This window comes from Falco punctatus (assembly GCF_963210335.1).
Source record: "Falco punctatus genome assembly, chromosome: 4".
Lineage (NCBI taxonomy): Eukaryota > Metazoa > Chordata > Aves > Falconiformes > Falconidae > Falco > Falco punctatus.
In genome coordinates, this window is record NC_137583.1 from 89,124,911 (window position 1) to 89,146,711 (window position 21,801).

The window sequence follows — 21,801 nt, forward strand, 5'->3', positions numbered from 1 at the left end:
ACCAGAGATACTGGCTGCTGAGTTTCCACACATTGATGAATGCTTTCTGTTCTTCCCATTTTACCTTTCACAACGACCAGGCACCAGTTATAAACACGGAACCACTGGAGCTGGGAGAGAGATGTATTCCATCACTTCTTTTAAACAGCTATCATCTTACCTTAGGCAACCACCTCAGATTTACATCTAAAACGTAGAACTGTCTCAAAACAAAACCTTGGAGCCAAAAACATTCAACCTTCCAGCCATGCTTTACATGGTGGTATGTGGATCAGATGCAGACTTGTGATTGCTAGGGAAGACTCATTACTGAGGCGGCACTGGTATTCTATTAGGTTAATAAGGTCGAATACACACACAGCCATAATGAGCGCACATTTACAAGCCATGGAGAACCCATAAAGTACAAGGGACACCCAGTCTCATTTAACAAGGTATGAAAAGGACCCTGTATCTCAAGTTCCACTTACTGGAAGAGGGGAGGTTCCTTCAGATTACTACCCAGTAAATAAGGACTTCCTACTACATACAGCTTGGCAAGTAATAGACAGAAGGCATACAGTACCTTTCTTGTTTAACTGTAGCACAGAAGGAGGTGGTGTAGCAACTTTCATGGCCAGTCCATAGGCTCCGCGGAAAGAATGGCTGTCTCGAACAATGAATGACCCAGGTTCCTTGTCCTTGAGAACAGCAATGGCTGCAAGGGATTCAGGGGGAGAGAGAGAAACACAGTTCCAGAGCAATGCACGCACCCAGAAAGTACAGAAGTGCAAATCTATAAGCAATAGGAGACTAAAGGAAATGAAATCTTTTTCTCTGTCCCCACTGACATAGAACAGAATACAATCAAGCATATTTGGGGGATGTGAGTGGACACATCTTGTGCAAATCTTGCAGATACTTATCAATGAGAAGCCTGAAGTACAGATCCCCACTGATTTTCACACTGAGAACGGGGTGCAGGTCCCACCAGGTTTCCTACAGCCAACGCAAGACCAAGCTGATTCTTGCTTACATTTTGTCAAGTTGTCAGAAGCATGACAGAAAGCACAGCCCTCTGTAATTCCCAGGCTCACTAGACAGCACTGTTTTTCTTTTCCTATGCAGCTTCAACAGGCGGAGCAGATCCATTTTCATCCACCACCAAGTTTCTGACCCTGCAACGCAGTCTTACTCCCTTACTAGTTTTAAAGGAAGGCAAGGAATGTAAGAGAATATTTGCTCTTACACAATCCAAGCACTGGAAATACTTTACATTCAATAATTTACATATTCTTTGATGTCTCCTGGAAGTGTGACCTGAAGTCCTCCACAGGAGGAACCACTTGCAGGGAAAATGCTTTTGCTCTGCATGAGGCTGCTACAGACTTTGAAATCTAGTAGCCCAAAATCTTAAACTCACATTAAAAGAAGACAAAATGTTAATCTAATGACATATCTTAATAAAATCCTATTACTTTGCTTAGCCCTCACTCCACTCCCCACCCCCCAATTTTTTGGAAATACTTGTGTTTGTTTCCAGGATTTCTAACAACCAGCAAGACTTCCGAGAAACCCTGGAAAAAGCCCAGATTTGATCCTTCAGTCCTTAGCTGTCTGTATATATAGAACATGGGAATTATGCATATGGGGCATGAAGCCATAATTTGCAAGGCCTGACCAATGATTACATTGTAAACACATACACACACGTTTTTTTCCATGAAATTAAAAAAAACCCTAGTAGTAACAGAATATCAGGAAAATGCAGACGTGTCTCTTCTGTTTAAGTGAGTAAAGCAAATGTGTATATATTCTGTTCCGTTCATGTGTCAGATGGTGAAAACTATTTTCACAATAAATTGTCATGTGCTGTGAGAATGAATACATTAACCCCTGCAATTCAGCAATACTCACGCAACACTTCTAAATCCATAGGGGGACAGTAATCATATGCTACAGGAGCAGACCATTAAGCACAGGAAAAAAGAACAAGTGCTCCCCCTCCTCAGCAACAGTATCTTAAAACACTTTATTCAAAAGGAATTTTATGAGGTAGGGTGAAAAGAGACATACTAAAAGGTTGGGAAGACTTTCTTTCCATTTGTTCAGGCAGCTTCCTTTACAATCCACTCCCCTCTCTGGACTCGCATCAAGTCAGGAAATTATTTTTTGCACATTTAAAGACTCAGTTCTCATTATGGCTGGGGGGCAGACAAGGAAAAGGGGACTGGCCTGAACGGATCAGTAAAACATCATCCAGAGATGAATTAATGATCTGTTTTCTTTATCCCCTGGGCTCATATTTATCACTACACTGTAAGAGGCATCCTCCGCATTTGAGGAACTATGAACTAGACAGATATAGCAATTCATCATCTGCCAACAGCAGAAGGTTGTTTTGCTTTAGTGTCAACTTCCTTCCCAATGAAGAACTAATTTGTCATTTTTCCTTTTTGACAACCGCATTTTAAGAATCCTGGTTTCATATCCTGCCATAACTCATTAAATATAATTCAGTATAGCTGAATATGACAATACGGACACAAGGACCATCAGACCAATCACATTTGCAAAGCGCCCAGTGTGCTTTATTTACACATCGTTGCAGGGGCAAGGTTTAAGTTCGCATGTACTGTTCACACATACATGGTAAAACCTTTCTCCATCTCATTTAATAACAAGTCTATGTACAGATGTACTACATCTGTATTGTACATCATAAAGACGTTGCTCCATGGGAGTGTTATTTCCTGACCTGTAAGACATAATGTATGTCACTTGCAGCTGAAAATAAAATTCAGGCTATAGCAAGACTGGCAGATGATGATGCTTTTATAATGGCTTCTAGCTAATGAAGTATTGTCTGATACTTAGCATCACTCAGCCTATCGCATTGCAGTGAAACACGCGTGGCTGAGATCATGCCAGAGCAGCACACTTGTACTCAAAAACATTTCTGAGAGCACAGATGTTTGGTATCACATCACGCCTATTTGTCATTCCAAAACCTGGAGCTTTTCAGTAAAGTACATTTGCTGCAACTACCACTGGCAGATTTAAATTACTTTGTAGTTAGTTCACTTAGGATAGCAATTTGTCTAATTAACAGAGTATTTTTTAAGGACAACTTGACTGCCCTCCACTCTCAAATTCAGCCTTTGGACAAAAGAAATTAAGTGAGGTTGTCTGTAGCCCTTCCAGGTTTTATATTTCTTCTTGTACATCTTTTAGATATACAGTATGCATCAAAAAAATTGAAGGAAAATTCACCAAACCAACCAGCCATTCTGTGAACAGATATGCCAGAGTATCAGTTGAGTTGATGTACCTTGTTCTCTTGAAATATCTGGCTTATACCAGAACTTGGATGTGTCCTGGACAAATTTTACTGTCACATGTTTATCAGCTGTGTTTTCTGTGAAATGAAAGCGGAAAAAAATAGGTCAAGAAAGTTCTTAAATACAAAAGCATTTATTTTCTTTCCGACTTCCTATCACCTTAATTATTCAAAAACTCATGATTAGAACAACCTAAGAGACACTCTGAGGCGTTTTTAGAACCAGCAAATACAATACTGTACACGAAGATTCTGAAAGCATTCTTGAAGTTGCATTTTGCAAAACTCATAAAATATGAAAAACTCTTTACATTTATAAAGGCATATTAATAACAAACGTCTCAGTGGGGTCCAGTGAATACACATCTACCTTTTTAACTATTCTTGACACAAGTCTAGAAAGGTCCAGAAAGAAGCCAGCCCTTATTAAAAGAACTCAGACCTCAGACTCCGCAGGGCTCCCTTGTGGTCTGGCAGTTCAGAAGGGAGGCTACCCTCAGCTGGCACCTGCGGGAGCGCAGAAAGGATTCTGCAGCCTCGCTCTCCCAGTAACACACCCAAAGCCAGTGAAACTGGCGCCACTTACTGCAAACATTCAAGTCCTCTCTGCCATTTTCACTCCATTGCATTTCCCCTCCCCTCCCCACTTTTAAAATCCCCTGAATGCTTTTTATAAACTCATATAAAATCTGACGTATTTTGCATTTCTCTGATGCAGAACCCACCTGGCGCTGGAGAAGCACTTAACATTTTTGAGAAATCTGGGAGGACGTTTGGGAAGGGGATGCTGATGGTGCTCCCGCTGTGGGGGCTCGAGAAGCCGCTCGAAGAAGGTGACACGGAGGCAAAGGAACGGTCTCCTTCGGAGGACCGCTTTTTCTCTGGGAGAGGTGGCTGAGCATGCAGGTGCTGCTGAACCACACTGTTCTGGCTATTGTGTCCAGAGGCCACCGTAAGAAAGTTCTGCGTCAAAAAGCCATTGTCCTCAGCATGTGCCACTGATGAGCCCGCGGTTTTAGGAGAGATTCTAGCATTGGCAGGGAAAGCAGCTTGTTTCTCCTCTCGGGGGGAGCTACTGCCCCTGCTGCTCCCGCTGTTGCTCAGGTAGACCCGGGCATTGCTGCTCACAGCGGGTTCTTGCTGTGGCTCTGCTGGTGAATTCTCCAGGCTGCTCAGGGTGACGACTTGCAGTCCTGGAGTTTGGAAATGAGACAAGAGAGAGACATCTTGCACGGCGTTTGAAAATTCAGAGGGCACAAGGTAACCTCCCGGCGGCCTGCTGTTTCCTATGGAAAGCTGGAGCGATGGGGAAGCTTTAGGGCTGCTCTCGAGCCAAGGGCGTTCCGTTGCAGAAGAGCTGTCAAAAAGTCAAAAAAATGGAACACAACAATAAAACAACAGCCACATCGTTCCCTTCACACGTCACTGTACAAGCCCTACGACAGCGATCACGGAAAGCAAGGGATCACCTCACCCAGGACAATCCCCAAGGTGTGTGACCACAGGCTGGAGCTGGTGAAAGCTGGGCCAAGGGGTCACCAGCCCCACCTTCAGCACAGGTCAATACCGTCTGCTTCATCACCCCCCACCCAGCCATGCTGATCAGACAGCTTCTGAGTTTTGTACTGTAAACCCAGCCACCAAATTAATCACAGCTGTTAAATACCCCTCCTTCCCCCTGTCTGAGGAGGGTTACTGTGAGTATGAATCAACTCAGTGAGGCTGTTCATGGCCCTGCCGCACGTACAGTGGTCCTGCAGGTCTCTACATGCTGAGCTCAAGTGCTACCTGGAAAAGAGCAGCAGGAGGCAAGAATCTCTGAAGGCAAGGCTGCCACCAAAGGCAGAGGTTTATGGAAGAAAACTGACACTGCCACGGTGGTCCCTACGATGCAGCCTCTTAAAAGAAATGGGCTAAGCAGTAGTTGCGCATGGTTGCACAAGAAATTAGTAATTACGTTGCGAACACACAGTTCGCAAGACCCAACTCCTGGACCAGGTAAGTCCATTTAAATACAATTTATATTAAAAAAGGAAGGAGGCAGTTAATTTATTTGATGACAGAATCGTTCTGATTGATAGAACTAAATAATTCGACAGCTAACATTAGATTTTTCTACTAGCCATTCCACCTGCTCAAGTGAAGAGTAACAAATACCCTTCCAACAAGATAAACTAAGCTTCTGATGAAACAATCCAAGAAAAAATTAAATTGTTTCCTTGCTTCTAAAAGTGAAACACCCTCAGACTGTAGCTGAAAAACACGACCAGCAATATCAGATGTAGAGAGAACAAACTCATTGTGAGATGCAAAGGAAGAACTGATATAAGATACATAAAAAGAAGAAAGCATTTTTATTTAAAAGGGAACCATGGAAATGGATACCAGTAAATTTGGACAGATCAAAGTAGAAGGACCATAAAGAAATGGAAGGGAAACAAACGGAAGACTGACATCATCGCAAGAAAAAAAAACTACAGCTGTAGGTATCTGCTAGATTAAATAAAAAATGACGACAACAACCAAAAAATTTAAAAATAAGTGAACAGAATTTTCTAGATAAAGTTTAAAGTAGGAATGCAAACTTGGTAATGACTGGATTGCCTGACAAGCTTTTAATTCATATCCACTTACAATGAAATGTTAAACTTGCCTCCTCCTCAGAAAATACTAACATACTTTGTTCAGTCTCATGATTCACAAAACGAAAACATTTTTTCACAGTCCAAGTACTGGTTGAAAATGAGATCAATTAGATGGGAAGATAAATAAAAGATAAATAGGTATCAACATACTCAAAGTCCTCACTGAGAGTCTGACACACCAACCAACAGCCTTCCAAACACTCACTGTGAAAAAGGAGCCAACTATCCCAGGATAAGAACAGGATAAACAGCTACAAAGGAACGTTGTTGCAGAGTGATGGAGAGGGAAACCTCATCAGCTGTTAACACATCACCTCCTATCGATTACGTATTTACAGGGCACAGCTAATGGCTGACCATTCCCTGTCATGGCCTTCTGACCCTTCTGACAGTAACCTGAGGCTCCTTGGTGGTTTGCTGTGTTTCCTGCTATTTCTCACCTTATACTGTAAGCTCCTTTGGACCGTTTTGTAAATTTACACTATTCAAGCTCTGGTCCAGAGCCCTATGTGTTTGCCACAATAAAAACATGAAATAATAAAATCTCTCAGCCTGCTGAGCAGTTGAAAGCAAGTCAACTAAAGTCAACTATTCACTACCAAAAAGAAATCTTCCGGCATTTTACTGACCAGAAACACACGTACAGCAGCGAGAAGAGTGCTCCCTCCCTTTCATATACAACTTCCTCCAATTTGAAATGTCATGAAATGCTTTTCAGTAAGGCATCAGAGAAGCTGGTAAAGCACACAGGGAAATACATATGAGCTTGTGCTAGTATGTAGTAAAGTAACCAAACTATAAATTCCTATTTATTTTTGTATTCCTGTTTATCTTCCAAGCTAATTGTGTCCCTGACATATAAATAACATCTGTCTACGCAGCAAATTCCAGCTGGTGGACAACAACATCATTTTAAGTCACAACCAAACTCAAGGTCCTTGGACAAATGCTCTGCAATGAAGATGCAGGCGTAACATCTTGGCTGGAAACTGTGGTTACGAGAAGTACGCAGCAAGGTAAGAGAATTTTTTCCTACCTTTCTCCCCCTGGGATAGGGCTGTTACTTGTCACAGTACACGAAGATGCAAAACAGCGCTGAAAGGAAGGATCCGCCTGCATGCTGGCCCTCAGCAAAGCCGGGTTAGTGCCCACAGCACTGTCAGACATCACCATGGAGTGGTTAATGGCTTCCGTGTAACTTCGAGACTCTACAGCAAAGGAAACAAAGTAAAAGGCAAGTTAAAAAAAACAATTCACATTTTTGCAGACTTTGTACTGAAAGAGATGTTTGTAAAACAATCTGGTTTTCTCTTAATAGGACTATAAAGAGCAAGTTTTATTTGTTTGAGCAGTAACATTTCATTTCACAACATCACGCTGACTGCTGAAAACATCCAGCAGCACAAACGGCAGAGGGAATAAAGATTACAGAATTGCACCACTCAGGCTGTTTGATCAGCTCTCCAGGGCACATTCTCTAGCCCTAAGGATGCGAACAGACCCGTCCGTTCCAAGTCGTTTTGCATTCCACAGTCCACAGCGTTAATTGGATACATCCAGTCAAGTGTCCTATGTGACCATACACACCAGCAGCATGCCCACAAGCACCAAAGTAACAGCAACTGCAGTATTAATTCAGCCCACTGCTGAATGGGGCAGGGAACCTGGTGGAAAATGATGTGGAAAACACTGACTTACTCAGAACCTTCCTCAGAACCTTCTTCACCTCAGTCTTTACCAGTAAGACAGGCCTTTGCAATCTCAAGCCTCTGAGACCACAGGAAAAATCTGGATCAAGGAAGTCTTAACCTCCGTGGAGGAGGACCAAGCAAAGGAGCACCTAAACAAACTGGACATATGTAAGTCCATTGGGGCTTGACAGGTTGCACCCACAAGAGCCTAGGGAGCTGGCTGATACCACTGCCAGGCCCCTCTTGATAATCTTTAAAAGGTCACAGTGACTGGGAGAGATGGCTGAAGACTGGGAAGCTGCAAGCATCACCCCTACCTTCAAAAAAACATTAAGTGTGATTTGGGGACCTGCTGGCTTGCCTAGCCCAACCTCAGTCTCTGGGAAGGCGATGGAGCAACTAACCCTGGAAAGCATTTCCAAACACATGAAGATGACTGAGCATTGTCAGCATGGATTTACAAAGGGGAAATCACACATATCTGCCCTGATAGCCTTCTTCAGTGAACCGACTAGCTTGGTGGCTAAGGGAAGAGCAGTGGATGTTGCTTATCTTGACTTTAGTAAGGCTTTTACCATGATCTCCCGTAACATCCTCATAAACAAGCTGACAAAGCATGGGTTAGATAAGCAAACAGAGAGGTGGACACAAAACTGGCTGAAATGAGGCTTGTGATGAGCTGCACCAAGCCCACTAAGACGCATGTCACCAGCATTATAGCCCAGCGGCTGGTACTGGGGCCAATACTGTTCAACACCTTCATTAGCAACCTGGATCATGGGATAAAGTTTCATCAGCATGTTTGCAGAAAACTGAGGAGCGAGTGCTAAACTAGATGATGGTGCTGCCATTTAGAAGTGGGAGAAATGCACCAAGAGGAACCTCAAGAAGTTCAACAAGGGGAAATGCAAACTCCTGCACCTGGGAAGGAGTCATTCCAGGCACTGACTGGCTGGAAGACAACTCTGTAGACAAGGACCTGGGGGTCCTGGGGAACAGCAAGCTGCCCATGAGCCAGCAACGCACCCTCATGTCAAAGGCAGTCAACAGTATCCCAGGCTGCATCAGAATGAATGTTACGAGCAGATCAAGGGAGATGAGCCTTCCTCTCCGCTTAGCACTAGTGAGGCCACATAGGGAGCTCCGTGCCCATTCCTGGTCTCCCCAGTACAGGAGATACATGGACTCGCTTAAGCAAGGCCAGCACAAGGCCATGAAGATGCCTAGAGTATCACTGGGACCGGAGCATCTTTCCTAGAAGCAGGGGCTGAGAGCGCTGGGACTGTTCAGCCTGGAGAAGAGAAGGCTCAGGGGGATGTTACCACTGTGAATAAAAACCCGATGGGAGGGAAGGAAGATGAGTGAGCCTGTCTTCTCTCACTCTTCTGCTCACATGAGGAGAAAAGGACAGACCTGGGGCTGAAAGGCAGCTGAGCAGCACGGGCTTTAGTTTACCAGTGCAGCTACAGATTTCAAGTGTGACTTTGTTCACACTGATACAAGAATTATTTACTTTTAAAAAAAGAGGGGGTAAAATAAAAGTAAATATTTATAGGGAAAAACAAGAAAGAATTTGAAAACCAGAGGATGTTAGCTAAATCCTTACAAAAAGTTAACAAAACATGGCCTTGGGAGAAGGAATAGACAACCTAAGGTTATGAGACAAACAGAAAATTACCTGAACTCTGTGTGAACTATCCTAATTAGCACACTAAAAGACCCACTCTCCAGCAAAGAGAGCCCCCTACTAACAAAGCCCCCTCCCCACAGAACATGCAAGGTGAAAAAAATACCTTTAAATGAAAAAAAGTACCGTTCAATGGAGATGAGGCTTCTAAGAACCGGTGAGAATTCAGTGTGTCTAAAGGTAATGGTAAACAACTGTTCAAAGTGTATGAGAAGTTTCCCCGTGTGCTAAGAGGGGTGTGGATTTACCACCTAGCACCCAGCTCAGGCGGGCTTGCGATCAATGGCATCAGTGGATCTGGGGTGGAACCCAGATTTGGGATCACACCAAGGCACAGAGAAAGAAGTAAAGCAACTGTAAACTTTTCTAATAGCTTGCAAATAGCAGCAGATGGTTTCTACATTGATTCAGGTCTGACCTATGTTCAGCTTAACTATACTGGACATAAGTAGTATGGGATATAGTTCAAACGGATGCGTTTGGGTGAGGAATAATGTTGATGATATTACTGAAGAGCTTTACACAGGAACAGTTTTAATCCCCTTCTTTACAGGTACATTTTAATAACCAGTCAAGCTCTAATGAGGATTACATTTAATTATTCTGGTATAGTCTAAAACGATTCACATATGCCCAGGTTCAAGGGCACCATTCTCAGTGGCCACAGGGCACATGCCGGCGCCCCTGACCCGCTTTGGACACCCAAACAGTTCCACTGACCTCAACACTTGCAGGACTGCAACCCAGTAAGACGGTCACAGATGAAACAATCTCTAGTTACTGTCTCCTGAGTAGATGTACTTCAGAAGGTTGTGGGAAAAAAAAAAGCACAAGAAAGTTCCAGAACAATTCCAGTCCTACAAAGAGTTAGGATCACGTTGATGCATCTTTTCCATATGGAAATCTTTCTAATGTAAAAAGGAGGAAGCTTCCCTACTCCTCCTGTTGAGTGTCACTGAAACAAGTCTAAATAAATCTCTTCAACTCAGGGCAGAGTCTAGCTCTGTTGTTATTTGGATGAGGAGGGTGCAAGGTACTTAAAAGAAATGCCTGAGATAAGAAAATCTGCAAATCAGTGCCCTGCCCTGACTGAAAACCATCTGAATTCCTCACATAGCACACATACTGCACAGAGCAAACACCTAACTGGATGAGGGAAACACTTCTAGAAAACTGCAAGACTGTGTTTTAACTATCCCCATTACTTTTAATGGCAGCCACCCCAGTCATAAAAGAACTTGAAGGAAATACTGCAGAAACATGTGCAGTGTGGAAGAGCTTGAGAAATCTGAAATCTGATATGTATGTAACAGATCAGATTTATTGCAGTCATTCTCATACTGGTGCAAACACAGTCAAGAACAAGCTGGCTGCATAAAGCCATATTCCTACTGAAGCCAGTGGTGCTGTTCAAGCAAATATTGACTGCTTACCTAAGCGTTACAAAGACTGATGTCAAGCCTTGAGCAATTATTTCAATATTCAATATAGTAGTATTACCTTGATTTACTGAGAAAAAGCTGATGAGTTGAAGGTGGGTTGGTCAAACTGATGTTGTACCTCTAAAGATTACCAGAGCACCCCCCAGACACACAGCCTTCACCAGGCTAGAAGCAGATGAATCTACCGAGAGTAGCATCTGTATGACAAAATATCCCAAGTGCAACAGACATCTCACTTGTGCACATCAACCTGCAGGTGCTTCCCAATGATACCACAGGCTGAGATGGCTGCTGCTGTATGTGAGAGATTAACGTGCTCCCTGCAGGCACAGGAATGACAACCACAAACTTAACTCCATATGCTTGCTTGGTTTTGTGCCTCTGTGCCTGCTTCCCCTGATACTGACTCTATATAGAGGAGTCACCGGACTCCAGTTAGCAAGAACCTGGGGGCTGGAAGGGGAGTGGCACTCCTCCCAGAAAGATTCTTCTCCCACTCTAATGGGATCTCAGCTACACACATAAGAGCTGATTTAAAGCTTTTACACACCAGTCAGTTCTCCTTCTCCCACCAGTAACAGCACTTGCTTGAAGAAATGGACCAAGCCATGATCCTTGCCCATTTCAGGCCTCGGACTATGCTGTCACCTTTAAAGCACCAAACGCTGCCTGGAGAAGGACCGCTGGCCATGCTCACAGATACAGCATTTCTTTTTACACCCAATTTTCACAGGTGTAAATACTGAACTAAGAGTGAAAAGATGTTGGCAGCCAGGCAGGTAACCTGCAGAAAGAACACAAACTCTCTACAACTCTTCCCAGGCTGGAAACAAGTATATCTGAAGGGCACTTCCCATGAAAGCAGCTTTGTTTATATTTCAATTAAAAACAAGCTTGCTGAATATTTCAGCTATGTCCTCTCTATTGTCTGATGCAGAGCCCACACTCACGGGTCAGCTGTTAACCCTTTATCGCACAGAATCATTAGTTCAGTGCAATCTCACAGCTTCTACAGGATTTTTGTAGGCATGGTACAAACCCCCCCGGGCACGTTTGCTGGGAAGCATCAGTGCTGCGTGATGTGATGTGCTGCGGCCCCTCCGACATCTACACCATTGTGTCTGTAAGAGCACTGACAACGTAACAAGCGCAGCTCCCTAACAAAACCAGGGTCACTCACATTCATGTCTCTTCACACATCCAGGTCAGACCTGCAGATCTACATTTACTATCACTGATCATCAGCTTCACAGGCAGAAGCTAACAGAGGAAATGGACTTTGCTCAACACACTACTGAAAAGTGACATTTAGAAAAAACCCCAAACATTACTGTGCCCACATGCAAGGCAGAAAAATACCCAGTTCACTCTTCTGCTGTCCCACTTGGCAGCAAAAGGACAAATACTTGTAAGAGTTGCAAGCTTCTTTCAGATGTAAGCAGAAGCTCCTGGATGTGTCCAGGACACAGCCACACAAAGGAAGATGTTATAGATTAACCTGTATTCTAATCCACTAAATCTGTTAAAGCCAAAAAGGAACCCTGAAAAACAATCCACTGTTTGGAGACAACGGTCCAACAATGATGGCAGGGAAATGAAAGGAGCAGCTGTGCCACTATCATACCTTACATTTTAGCAGCTTCTCATACATTTCCATCTTTGCAGTCCTTTTTGCGAGGTGATAGCTAACCTGCCCTGCACAAGCTTGAGAAGTCCTGTCCAGACCCTCAGTTACATCTTTTGGGGAAAGGGAGCTCTCAGTCACCGTCCCGCTCCCACAGCCCTCAGCTGAGCACCCCCAAAACTATCTCAAGGCAGCCTAAAAGCTGGATGGACCCAGAAAAGCATCCTGCTCTAAAGTAACCCAAAGTAACCAAGCCACGGCCAGCCCTAAAGAGCAGCAGAAGGATCAGAAGCTTTGTGCAATACTTTTACATTTTAGTCTGTTCCTTGATCCATCCTTTGACGGCTTCAGCAATGATGAAAAAAAACAGCCTAACGAAAGACCTGCAAGAATAGTGGCTGTGAAACACCCCTCGACCCAACACTCTCATTCAGGGGTCCCTCTGCTTCACCTCTCGCTGTTCACACCAACAGCTGATGAGCCCATTCCTTTACACAGATTTCCTGACAAACTCATCTACAAAGAGAGAACTGAAGGCACCTGGGAATGTAATGAATGAGCATTCGGTATCTTCCATACACCACGGAAGTATTTTATTTGTTTTGGATGGTTGCACTCCACTAAGGACTTGATACTTCTCATTCTCCCAGAGCTCCCCTTGCACCCGTCCTACCAGACAAGCACTCTCAAGACCTTCCTCCCTTTGAAACGTCTCTGTAGAAAGGCACGCAGTACTCCACAGCATCCACCAGAAACTCCACGGCACTTTGCAGCTTGGCATCCGGCTGGCTCCAGCCACCATCTGGAGTGTCCATTGCTGCCAACGTGAACTCCACCACAGCCCCGAGTTGTTCATCTCTCCCTCCCACACCTAGGGAACTGTAGAAGTTTCTAGGACAATAGTCTTTGCTGATACAACTTTATATTATCTGGGAGACCAAGGGTCAAAAGATGGCCACTTCCCTTTTCCAGTATTAAATTTCATTAGTCATTAAGCAAGTTACTCCGCCACTGACCTGCAGGTCTTGCAGAAGATTTAGGCTCAACTCAGAGCTGAGACATTACATGTACAAGGAAATGCAGAGCAAGGACCGAAGAAAACTCTAGCCTTCAGTATTACGCATTAGAACAACCTATCTAGAGACACAGTGGATGGCTCCATGGCTTGAAGTGTATCAATAAGACAGAAAGTACCAGATTAAGATCTTATGCACATTTTATGAGAGAGGTTTGTTTAGGTATGTTTCTTTCCATATCTTAAAATCTACAAAAGGCAAAAAGTGAGGAAAGCTTTATCAGGGGAACAATCAATGAAAGCAAAACCAGTGACAAGCAAAGTACACAGCTAATGACACTAAGCTGGCACAATTTTAGTTCTTCTAAGACATTTTGCCAATATTTCAGCAATGGAAATGTTGACAGATTAGTTGGGAAACCACAATTTCTAAGAAAAAACTGGAGCAAGGAAGAGAGCTTCAGTGGAAGAGAGGTACTGGTGTGCAGCATCTAGCAGCAGCCAACGGGACCGGATGAAGTGCGAAGGTGTGCACCATTCCCACGGCACAGAGCAAGCACAGAGCAGCCCAGGCTTCTGCTACTATGTAGAGCCAGAAACCCTGGAAACAGCGAATTCATGACAAAAGGATTTGGCTTGCTGGAAAGAGAGTCCCTCCAGCAGCTGACAGAGTGCCAACAACAGAATTAGCACTGGCGAAGCTAAGGAGCTCCTTAGCAACCTCCACAGAGCTGGCTGGGCAGGCCAGGACTCAGACCCCTGCGTGGGGAGAATGGAGACAGCCAGGCGGCTTGCTTGAACGCTTCACAAACCAACACCTCTCCAAGCCCATCAGCACTGCGAGGTTCTCATGGCGAAGCCGGCTTCCCCCACACTCGCTCTTCTGCTCTTCCAAACACTAAGGTGCCAAAATTAGTAAGAGAGACTGAGATCATGCCAAAACCCTCTCTCGTTTTCATCAGTCTGCAAACTACTGACTTTACTGAAACTTTGACCTTTTATACTTGCTGTATTTGGCTTTCAAATTCACAAAAATACAGCCAACCAAGTGACGCCCTTCCATGAAACCCATCACCTTTGGTCCCGCTGTTCCCTTCCATAGAATATGTGGAAACCAATGAAAGATGCTTAAGGTCTTGGCTTTTTTTCATCTCAGCTGCCAGGGAAGGGGGTAATTTTATTCTCTCTTGCACAGCAGATGCTAGCCTTTCCAGCGCAAGTCATTCCACCTCGCACTCAGGGCTAAATTCCCCCAAACTGTTGCTGCTAGCCAGCCTGCACCACTATTCCTTAATTTCTCAAAGAGCTCTGAGAACAACAGTCCATTCATTGTATTGCTGTTCCTTTTGGCTGAGAAGAGTTAAAACACAGGTAAGCTGACCCAAGCCATACACACTGAAAGCAAAACCCCTAACACCACCAGGCAGCAAAAAAAAAACACCTTCCTGTGCACTGTCCTCAAAAAAAAAATTAATTGCTTCAAGCTTTTCACATTTCTTGTAAGATATTTTAGAAAACAGGTATTCCAAGTGACAGCTTGTAGATGGAGACAACAACCATCATCGTTTGCTTGCTGTCATTCCAGCAATCTCCCAAAAAAAACCCTGCAGCAACCCAATGCTAAACCAGCACCCTGTCATTCGCCCCCCCCCCCCCCCCCGCAGTCACCCAGCTGTATGAAGTCTCCACTGCCACAGAGCTCTGAGGAAGCATGAAAATCTGCACCAATTTATTTACAAGTATATTTTATAAATAAATAGGATTTTATACTCTAAGATTAGCCAGCTATTTTTACTGGCTTTCGTTACAGCAACGGAAGCTCTGCTTTTCCCAGCATTTCTTCAGAACTCTAATTTATTTAGCAAAAATAAATAATCCTAAAATACTAACACAGTTTTACTAACACAGTCTTTATCTTCTTTTCATGATTTTGCTTTTTACTTCACTTTAAACAGCAAAACGAAGGTATGCCAACTAAAGACCCTGTTTTGCTCAGGTTAACTCTTCCTCCCTCAACTGGGTATTACCAATTCGTAAGAAAATTTTCTTAAGAAAATATGAGAACTTAAAATAATGGTTTATGTCCATACAAATGATTCTGCTTCACTGAACCACACTGAAACCTTACCAGACATTTCTCACTAGAAATCAAAAAGAGCCTCGTCACTGCAGGCAGTGCAATACAAAGAGGTTAACCAGGGCTGTGGTGGAACCTCCATCAGGAGGGGGCTTCCCAACGCAGGCAGAGCAAGGTCCATTACTTGTCACAGTCCTGAGTCACAGGCTGGGCTGCACACCCCCAGAGCTGCTTCCCAAACACCATTTCCATCTTTCCATGCTAACACTAATTTCATCACACAGAAGCGTCTAAGACAGCAACCTCTAAACTTTCTTCGTTGCATAGCCCATCAGTAAGAAATTTTTGAACACGTGTCCCCCATACATGTGTATTTAAGTTATAATGGTTTCTTCCCACATGTCAATGGACTATCCTGTGCACCACCTGGGGTGCATACATCCCACTTGGGTGACCACTAGTCTAACACACTGACAGAAAAAAGGGCATGCAGCTAAGGGGTAAAAAGAGGGGGGTTTAATTTTGGCATTTTTTTGTTAGGTTTTCTTTCTATAGATGGAACAGGCAGTTTACCTGTTGGCCTGGAATCTGCTGTTTTATGCACATCCACAAACTCTTCTCCACAACTGCCTACCTTCTTTCAGAAAGAGAACCGTGTCATAAGCCAAAATCATGTACCATCAACACGGGGCACCCGCCATCCCACCAACAGTGAACAGGTGTAACAGTTTTTTTTTCACGCTTGTGAAGAAAAGGACAAAATTCCTATTGCTCAGAGATTCTGCTAATGCCTGTTTCAGTGGATCAGCTCTCTTTGCAAGTAACCACGTAGTCGGGCTGAAGCTGGAGAAGCTGTGAGGACGATGACTCTAGCATCCTCACACTGACCTAGGAAGGTCAGCTTCAGCGGCTTCATTACAGAACACCAGGAAGGGTCTTGGTAGAGTATGCATAACGTGCTTGGCTCTTCCAGAAAACACAACAACCTGGTGGCTGAGGAGCCGGGAAATAAAACGACGGATCTGAAGAGGTGGTAAAGCACTTCTCAGAGGTGTTTATTTGGTAGAAGAAATAACACATTCAATAGTCAGAACCCAAACTGCTAGCAAATAACAGTCAACTGCACTGCAGTACTGAAGGTTTCTAACTTCATGTGGTTACTGTGTGCATTCAGAAAGCATTTGCTGTGTTTTGGGAACCTCTCAAATGTATTTAGGATTTAAAAAAATAAAAAATTTTCTTGCCTTATGCCTAAATAGGGCTGTAAATGATCCATGTAGCCCCTTGAGGAAACACCCCAGGCACAGCAGCCCTCCCCAGCAAAGCACTGGGTGTGCAAGGCAGGCGCTCCACCGTTCCCATGGGAGATTCCTGCTGGCAAGATGCATGACAAGAGTGGGCGCACACTGGGACATTGCTGTGTTCCGGCAACTTCTAGCTCCTGTAACAGCCCACAGAGGCTCCTGCCAGTTAAAAACAAATGCAGCCTCTGAAGCTATGCCAGGGGTCAGCTTATCCCCAGGCAACCCTAGGATCAGGGAATTAATTGCACTTACCCTCTGCCCCCGTCTGCACAGGGATAAGCATCAAAAGGATGATTTACAAGACCACACTTTCCTCCATCCACAGCCCCTGCCCTGAAGATCTTACTATCTGGCTTCTTTTCTACTGAGGAAATACCCGTCCCACTGACTGAGCCTTACGCCATTTCACAGATGCCTGGTATCACACACTCATTCAAAACGACCAAAACACAACTAAGTCATATTTGCTGAATAGGATTTGCAATACAGCATCTTCAAAGCAGTAAAATCCTTATCACGCCTTTCTGAAGGGCTTCCTTATACCGATTTGTTTTATTTTCCCAAATAATACCAGGGAAAAAAACAACAAAGAAACTTCCCCAGGGATTGGAGCAATGAGTTGCACATGTCTTCTCATGTATTTTAAAAGATCTTGCAGATGCTCTGCTATTGACTTTAAGCATAGCTTTGCTGTCTTAGGAATGCAAATCAGCTGCGGAGGCATCTCCTCAAGCCATCCGGGTCACATGCAAACATAAAATGTAACATTTATTAAAACATTCTTTTAGAAGAGAGCCACTGTCGGTCTGTAACGCATCAACAAGAGCACTACTGTTCAGTCTTTCAGTACAGCAGATCATTCAGTGATGAACAAAACCAAATCCAACAAAACAATTATAATCTAATTATTAACATGCCCACAACCAGGTTTTCACAACAAATTAGTTAAGTGGCTTTAGAGACAACCAATTCCATTTTTATTGTGGTTTATCTCATCCTGGAATTTCATATATTCCCACTGCTGAATACAACAATTTTCACCAAGTTATAAACTAAACTGCAATAGTTTTAGAGGGGGGAAAAAAGCCACTGGGAATCAGAAGTGTGTAAATTAGTACCTTCAAAATGAACGGTAATACTTTTTCAGGCAGAATGCCCTGAAACACCAAGCACCTTTGGAGAAAGGAAATTTTCTCTCTCAAAAAGAGGACGGAACGTCCGCCCTTCACGCTGCTTGGTATTGCAACTGCTTGAGCATGGGAGATGCAGGTCCAAGTTGCCTGTCCCAAACTGGAAAATGCAACTCACGTCTCCTGACAGTTCCACTGCAAAGCCAAAGCCACGGGGGCAAGGGGGGCAAGCTGGAGCAAATCCTGAGCAAACGAAGGCAGCACTGAGCCCGGGGCTGACGTTCCAGCAGTCATGGACAGCAAGCACTCAGGACTCCCAAGTGAAATCTCCAACGTCATGGTATGATCCCATCTACTTTTCCCAGAGTGAGCAGAGCAGCCTGAGCTCTCTTGCCCTGCCTCAGCTCAGTTCCCAGGTGCCGGCAGGGTGGCGGGGAGGCCCAGCTGCCGGCATGCAGGAGGGCTGGAAGCCACCAAGGCAGTGCTTGGGCTGCCACTGACCAATCTCACTTCCACCTCACTTCGGTCTGGCCCTCCAACTGCCAGACCCCCCGCCCAAACGTGACCCTCGTGCCAGACTGGCGCTGTGGCTGCGAGCGGCACCGCTGCTACTGCCAGGCCAGGCACGGAGCTTTGCTCTTAACCACCTGGAATTAAACCAGGTAAACCCAAACGCAGCTCCGTTTATCTTCAGCGTTGTTCAGCATCACGCAGCCAGCCTGCGGAGCGCAGCTACGGCGTGTTCTTCATCTGTCTCTTGGGAATCATGACCCGGCGGGTCCCTGCTTCGGGCTGTGGCTCCCAGACCAGCACCCGCTGCCGGCACCGGGCTGCGCACTGCGCCCTGCCCCGGCTGCGCCTGCCTGCGCCCGATTTTGGTGCAAAATTCAGATCTGAAGTAAGAAAGCGAGAATAGGTGACCGGACGGGAGCCGCTCTCCGGCACCAGGGCCGCAGCCACCGCTCGGCTCACCAGTGAGCAAGCAGGGAAACGACGCGATATTCCTCCCTCAGGGAAGGCCGAGTGTTTGACGAAGTCTGTTTGTCACGCTTTGGGAAGGAGGTGTGACGCCTGCCTCGCATCCCCCACAGCTCCTCGCGGGAGGAGAGCGCAGCAGCCCCGGCACAGCCCGCGGCACCACCCGCCGAAAGCCGCGGCTCCCCCTCGGCGGAACCGGGCCTGCCCCGGCCCCGCTGTCCCGCCGGCCCGCTGCCCCCGCCGCCCCGGCGCCGACCGCAAAAAGTACCAACAGCGGGCAGCCGCGGGCCGGCACAGGCGCCCGCCCGGCATCGCCCCGCCCTCGCCTTCCCCGCTCCTCGCCGCGCAGCCGGACGCGCGCAAACGGCGCGCAGCCACTCAAGCGCAAGATCCGCGAAACAATTACAGAAAACGCACAAAAAAAAAACCGAAAAAACAGCGCGAGCGGGCGCGCAGGCCTCCGGGAGCCTACCTATGGACGCCTACCTACGGAAGCCATACGGGCACCTCGCTCCTGCAGCGCGGCCTGAGAGAAATCTTTGTTGGCTCCGGGCGCCGCGCACGGAAGCCCAGCAGCCCCGCGGGCCGCCCCGGGGCTCGGCACCGGCCCTCCCGCCGCACAGCCCCCCGCAGCCCCAGCCCCGCCCACTCGCAGCCCCAGCCCCCCCGAAGCCCCGCCTCCCCTCGCAGTCCCGGCCCCGCCCTCCCCGCAGCCCCGCCTCCCCCTGCAGCCGCAGCCCCTGCCCCGGCCCCGCCCCCGCCCGGCGCCTGCCACTCGTCTCCAGCGCGGCAGCCGCAGCGCTGGGGTGGCGATTTTTGTTGTGGGGTTTTTTTTTTGTTTGTTTGGGTGGGAAGTTCTTTGTGGTTTGGGGTGGGATTTTTTTGTTTGTTTTTGTTTTGTTTTGGGTTTGGGTTTTCTTGCTGTGTTTTTTGGGGGGCTTTTTTGTAGGTTTTTTTTGTGGGTTTGTTTTTTTTTTGTTTTGTGCTTTCTGGGGCTTCTTTTGCTTTTTTTGTTTGGTTTGGTTTTCTTTGCTTTTTTCGTGGTGTTTTTTTTTGCTTTCATTTACGTTTTTTCTTGAGTTTTTGTTTGCTTTCATTTTTGTTCTTTCTTGGTTTTTTGTTTGTTTTCAGTTTTGTTTATTTGTTTGTTTGTTTGGGGTTTTGTTTTTTTGCTTTGTTCTTTTGGTATTTTTTGGTTTGCTTTGTTGTGGGGTTTTTTTTTGGGGGGGTGAGTGTTTTGTTAGAGGATTTTAGGGGGTTTTGTTTCTTTGGGGTTGTTTGGGTTTGAAGCAGACGCAGCGCCGTTTCTGCCGGCGCCTTCCAGGACACCGAACCAAGAGGTGACTGAAGCGATTTCTGCACCGTGGCCAAAAGCCCAGCGGCCCCGCGGGCGCAGCGCTCCGGGCCGGGGCTGACTCGCTCCCCGGCTCCTTCCCCCACGTGTGAGCCGCTCCGGCCCCGCCCCGGCCCCGCTCAGCGCGGCTCGGCAAGGCGAGCGGAGCCGCCGGGGCGCGCAGCGCGCTCTCCCCTCAGACCGTCCCCCGCGCCCCAGGGCACCGGGCTCTCCCCGCCGGTGGCTGCAGGAAATGGCTCGATGCGGCCAGAAACCAACGGGCCCGTTTAACTCTTTCCTGTCAGACTGTCAGAGTCCCAGCGGCAAACTGCCGCAGTCCGGAACGCGTCCGGTAGCGCTCAGCTACACCGAGCGGAGGACTGGCAAACGGACCAGAATTTCGCTTTCTCCACAGAACAAAAGCTAAACTAAATCATACTATTCCTCAATAACAATATTCGCTCCTGCCACCGGTTCTCGCCATAGCCGCTGCTCCCACCGAGCCGTTCCACAGCGGCTGCGCCCAGAGCGCCCCCGCCGCGATGCACCGCGGCCCTCCGGTGAGCCCAGGGGACAGCCCGGCCCCGCGGCGCGACAGCCAGCGCTGCCACCGCGGGCTCCCGTGCGTTTACTGCACAGTCACACTTTCCCTTTGCTTTGGGTGCTTCCTGGCAGAGACACATGCAGTCGAACCCGGTCTTCAAATGCCTATAAACAACAGTTATTAGAGAAAATTGCTCGGCACAGAAAGCGCTCCTGGCTTGGTATAAAAAGCACTGTAATCACAGGAAAGCTTTGGATGTCCTGTTTCCTTCCTGACTTCCAAGTGCTGAGAGCTTCCTTGTTCGGCCACTGATGCCTGCTAAATGTGAAGAGGCCAACGAGTGCAACACTGAACACAGGTCTGCAGTACCACGGGCAGGCTGGGTTCCACGGGAAAGGGCTCATTTCCAAAATAACGTATGAATGTAATGCAAGCAGAAACCAGGCAACAAAAATCTTCGATATACTTGAGAGGTTTGTCAACGCTTTATCAGATTCACCCTTTGTTAAGAGAGTTGTTATTTCCTCCCTGAAGCTTTCTAACAATCAGGTTCGATTTTACTCAGGGGGCCGTTCGCCATGACATCTCTCTGCCACCAACACTTGTAATGACAAAACAAAAGGTGCTTGACAGAAAAACTTGCCTTTTGTCAGTTCTGTCACAAGCTCAAAGTTTCAACCAGCTGAGATGAGATCCAGGGAAGGAAAATAAAATAAAACTACAAAAACCTGAAACTATAAAGCCAGGAGATATAAAGGGCTAGACTGAAATGTTCCTGCATAGCAAAATCCAGGAGTAAGAAGTTAGGAAGGGGAGGGGGGTGTTGGATGCCTCAGGTGAGGAGCTGGTTGGGGTTAGGTGAATGCAATTTGTGAGCTAATGCCACCCCCAAAGAGAAGGTCTGTTATCTGGGAAGGAGAATGGGTTTCATGGCTGTGCCAGGCATGGCACAGAGGCAAGGACCAGATCCTCCATCCCCGCCTGGGTGGTCGTATTCCCTCACATTGCCAGA

At 46.3% G+C, this 21,801-nt stretch overlaps 1 protein-coding gene across 12 annotated transcripts in view; it reads right to left on the bottom strand.

The window, feature by feature from the left end:
- Positions 1-21,801, bottom strand: part of TNS3 (tensin 3) — a 282,694-nt gene that overhangs the window by 15,760 nt on the left and 245,133 nt on the right. For all 12 annotated transcript variants that reach the window (XM_080382108.1, XM_080382101.1, XM_080382105.1 and 9 more), the window contains 4 exons: positions 7,001-7,172; positions 4,045-4,676; positions 3,311-3,397; positions 566-697 (listed from right to left, as the gene is read on the bottom strand). In XM_080382108.1, the coding sequence (XP_080238234.1) occupies positions 566-697; positions 3,311-3,397; positions 4,045-4,676; positions 7,001-7,172 (1,023 nt within the window). The remainder of the gene's footprint in view (positions 1-565; positions 698-3,310; positions 3,398-4,044; positions 4,677-7,000; positions 7,173-21,801) is intronic.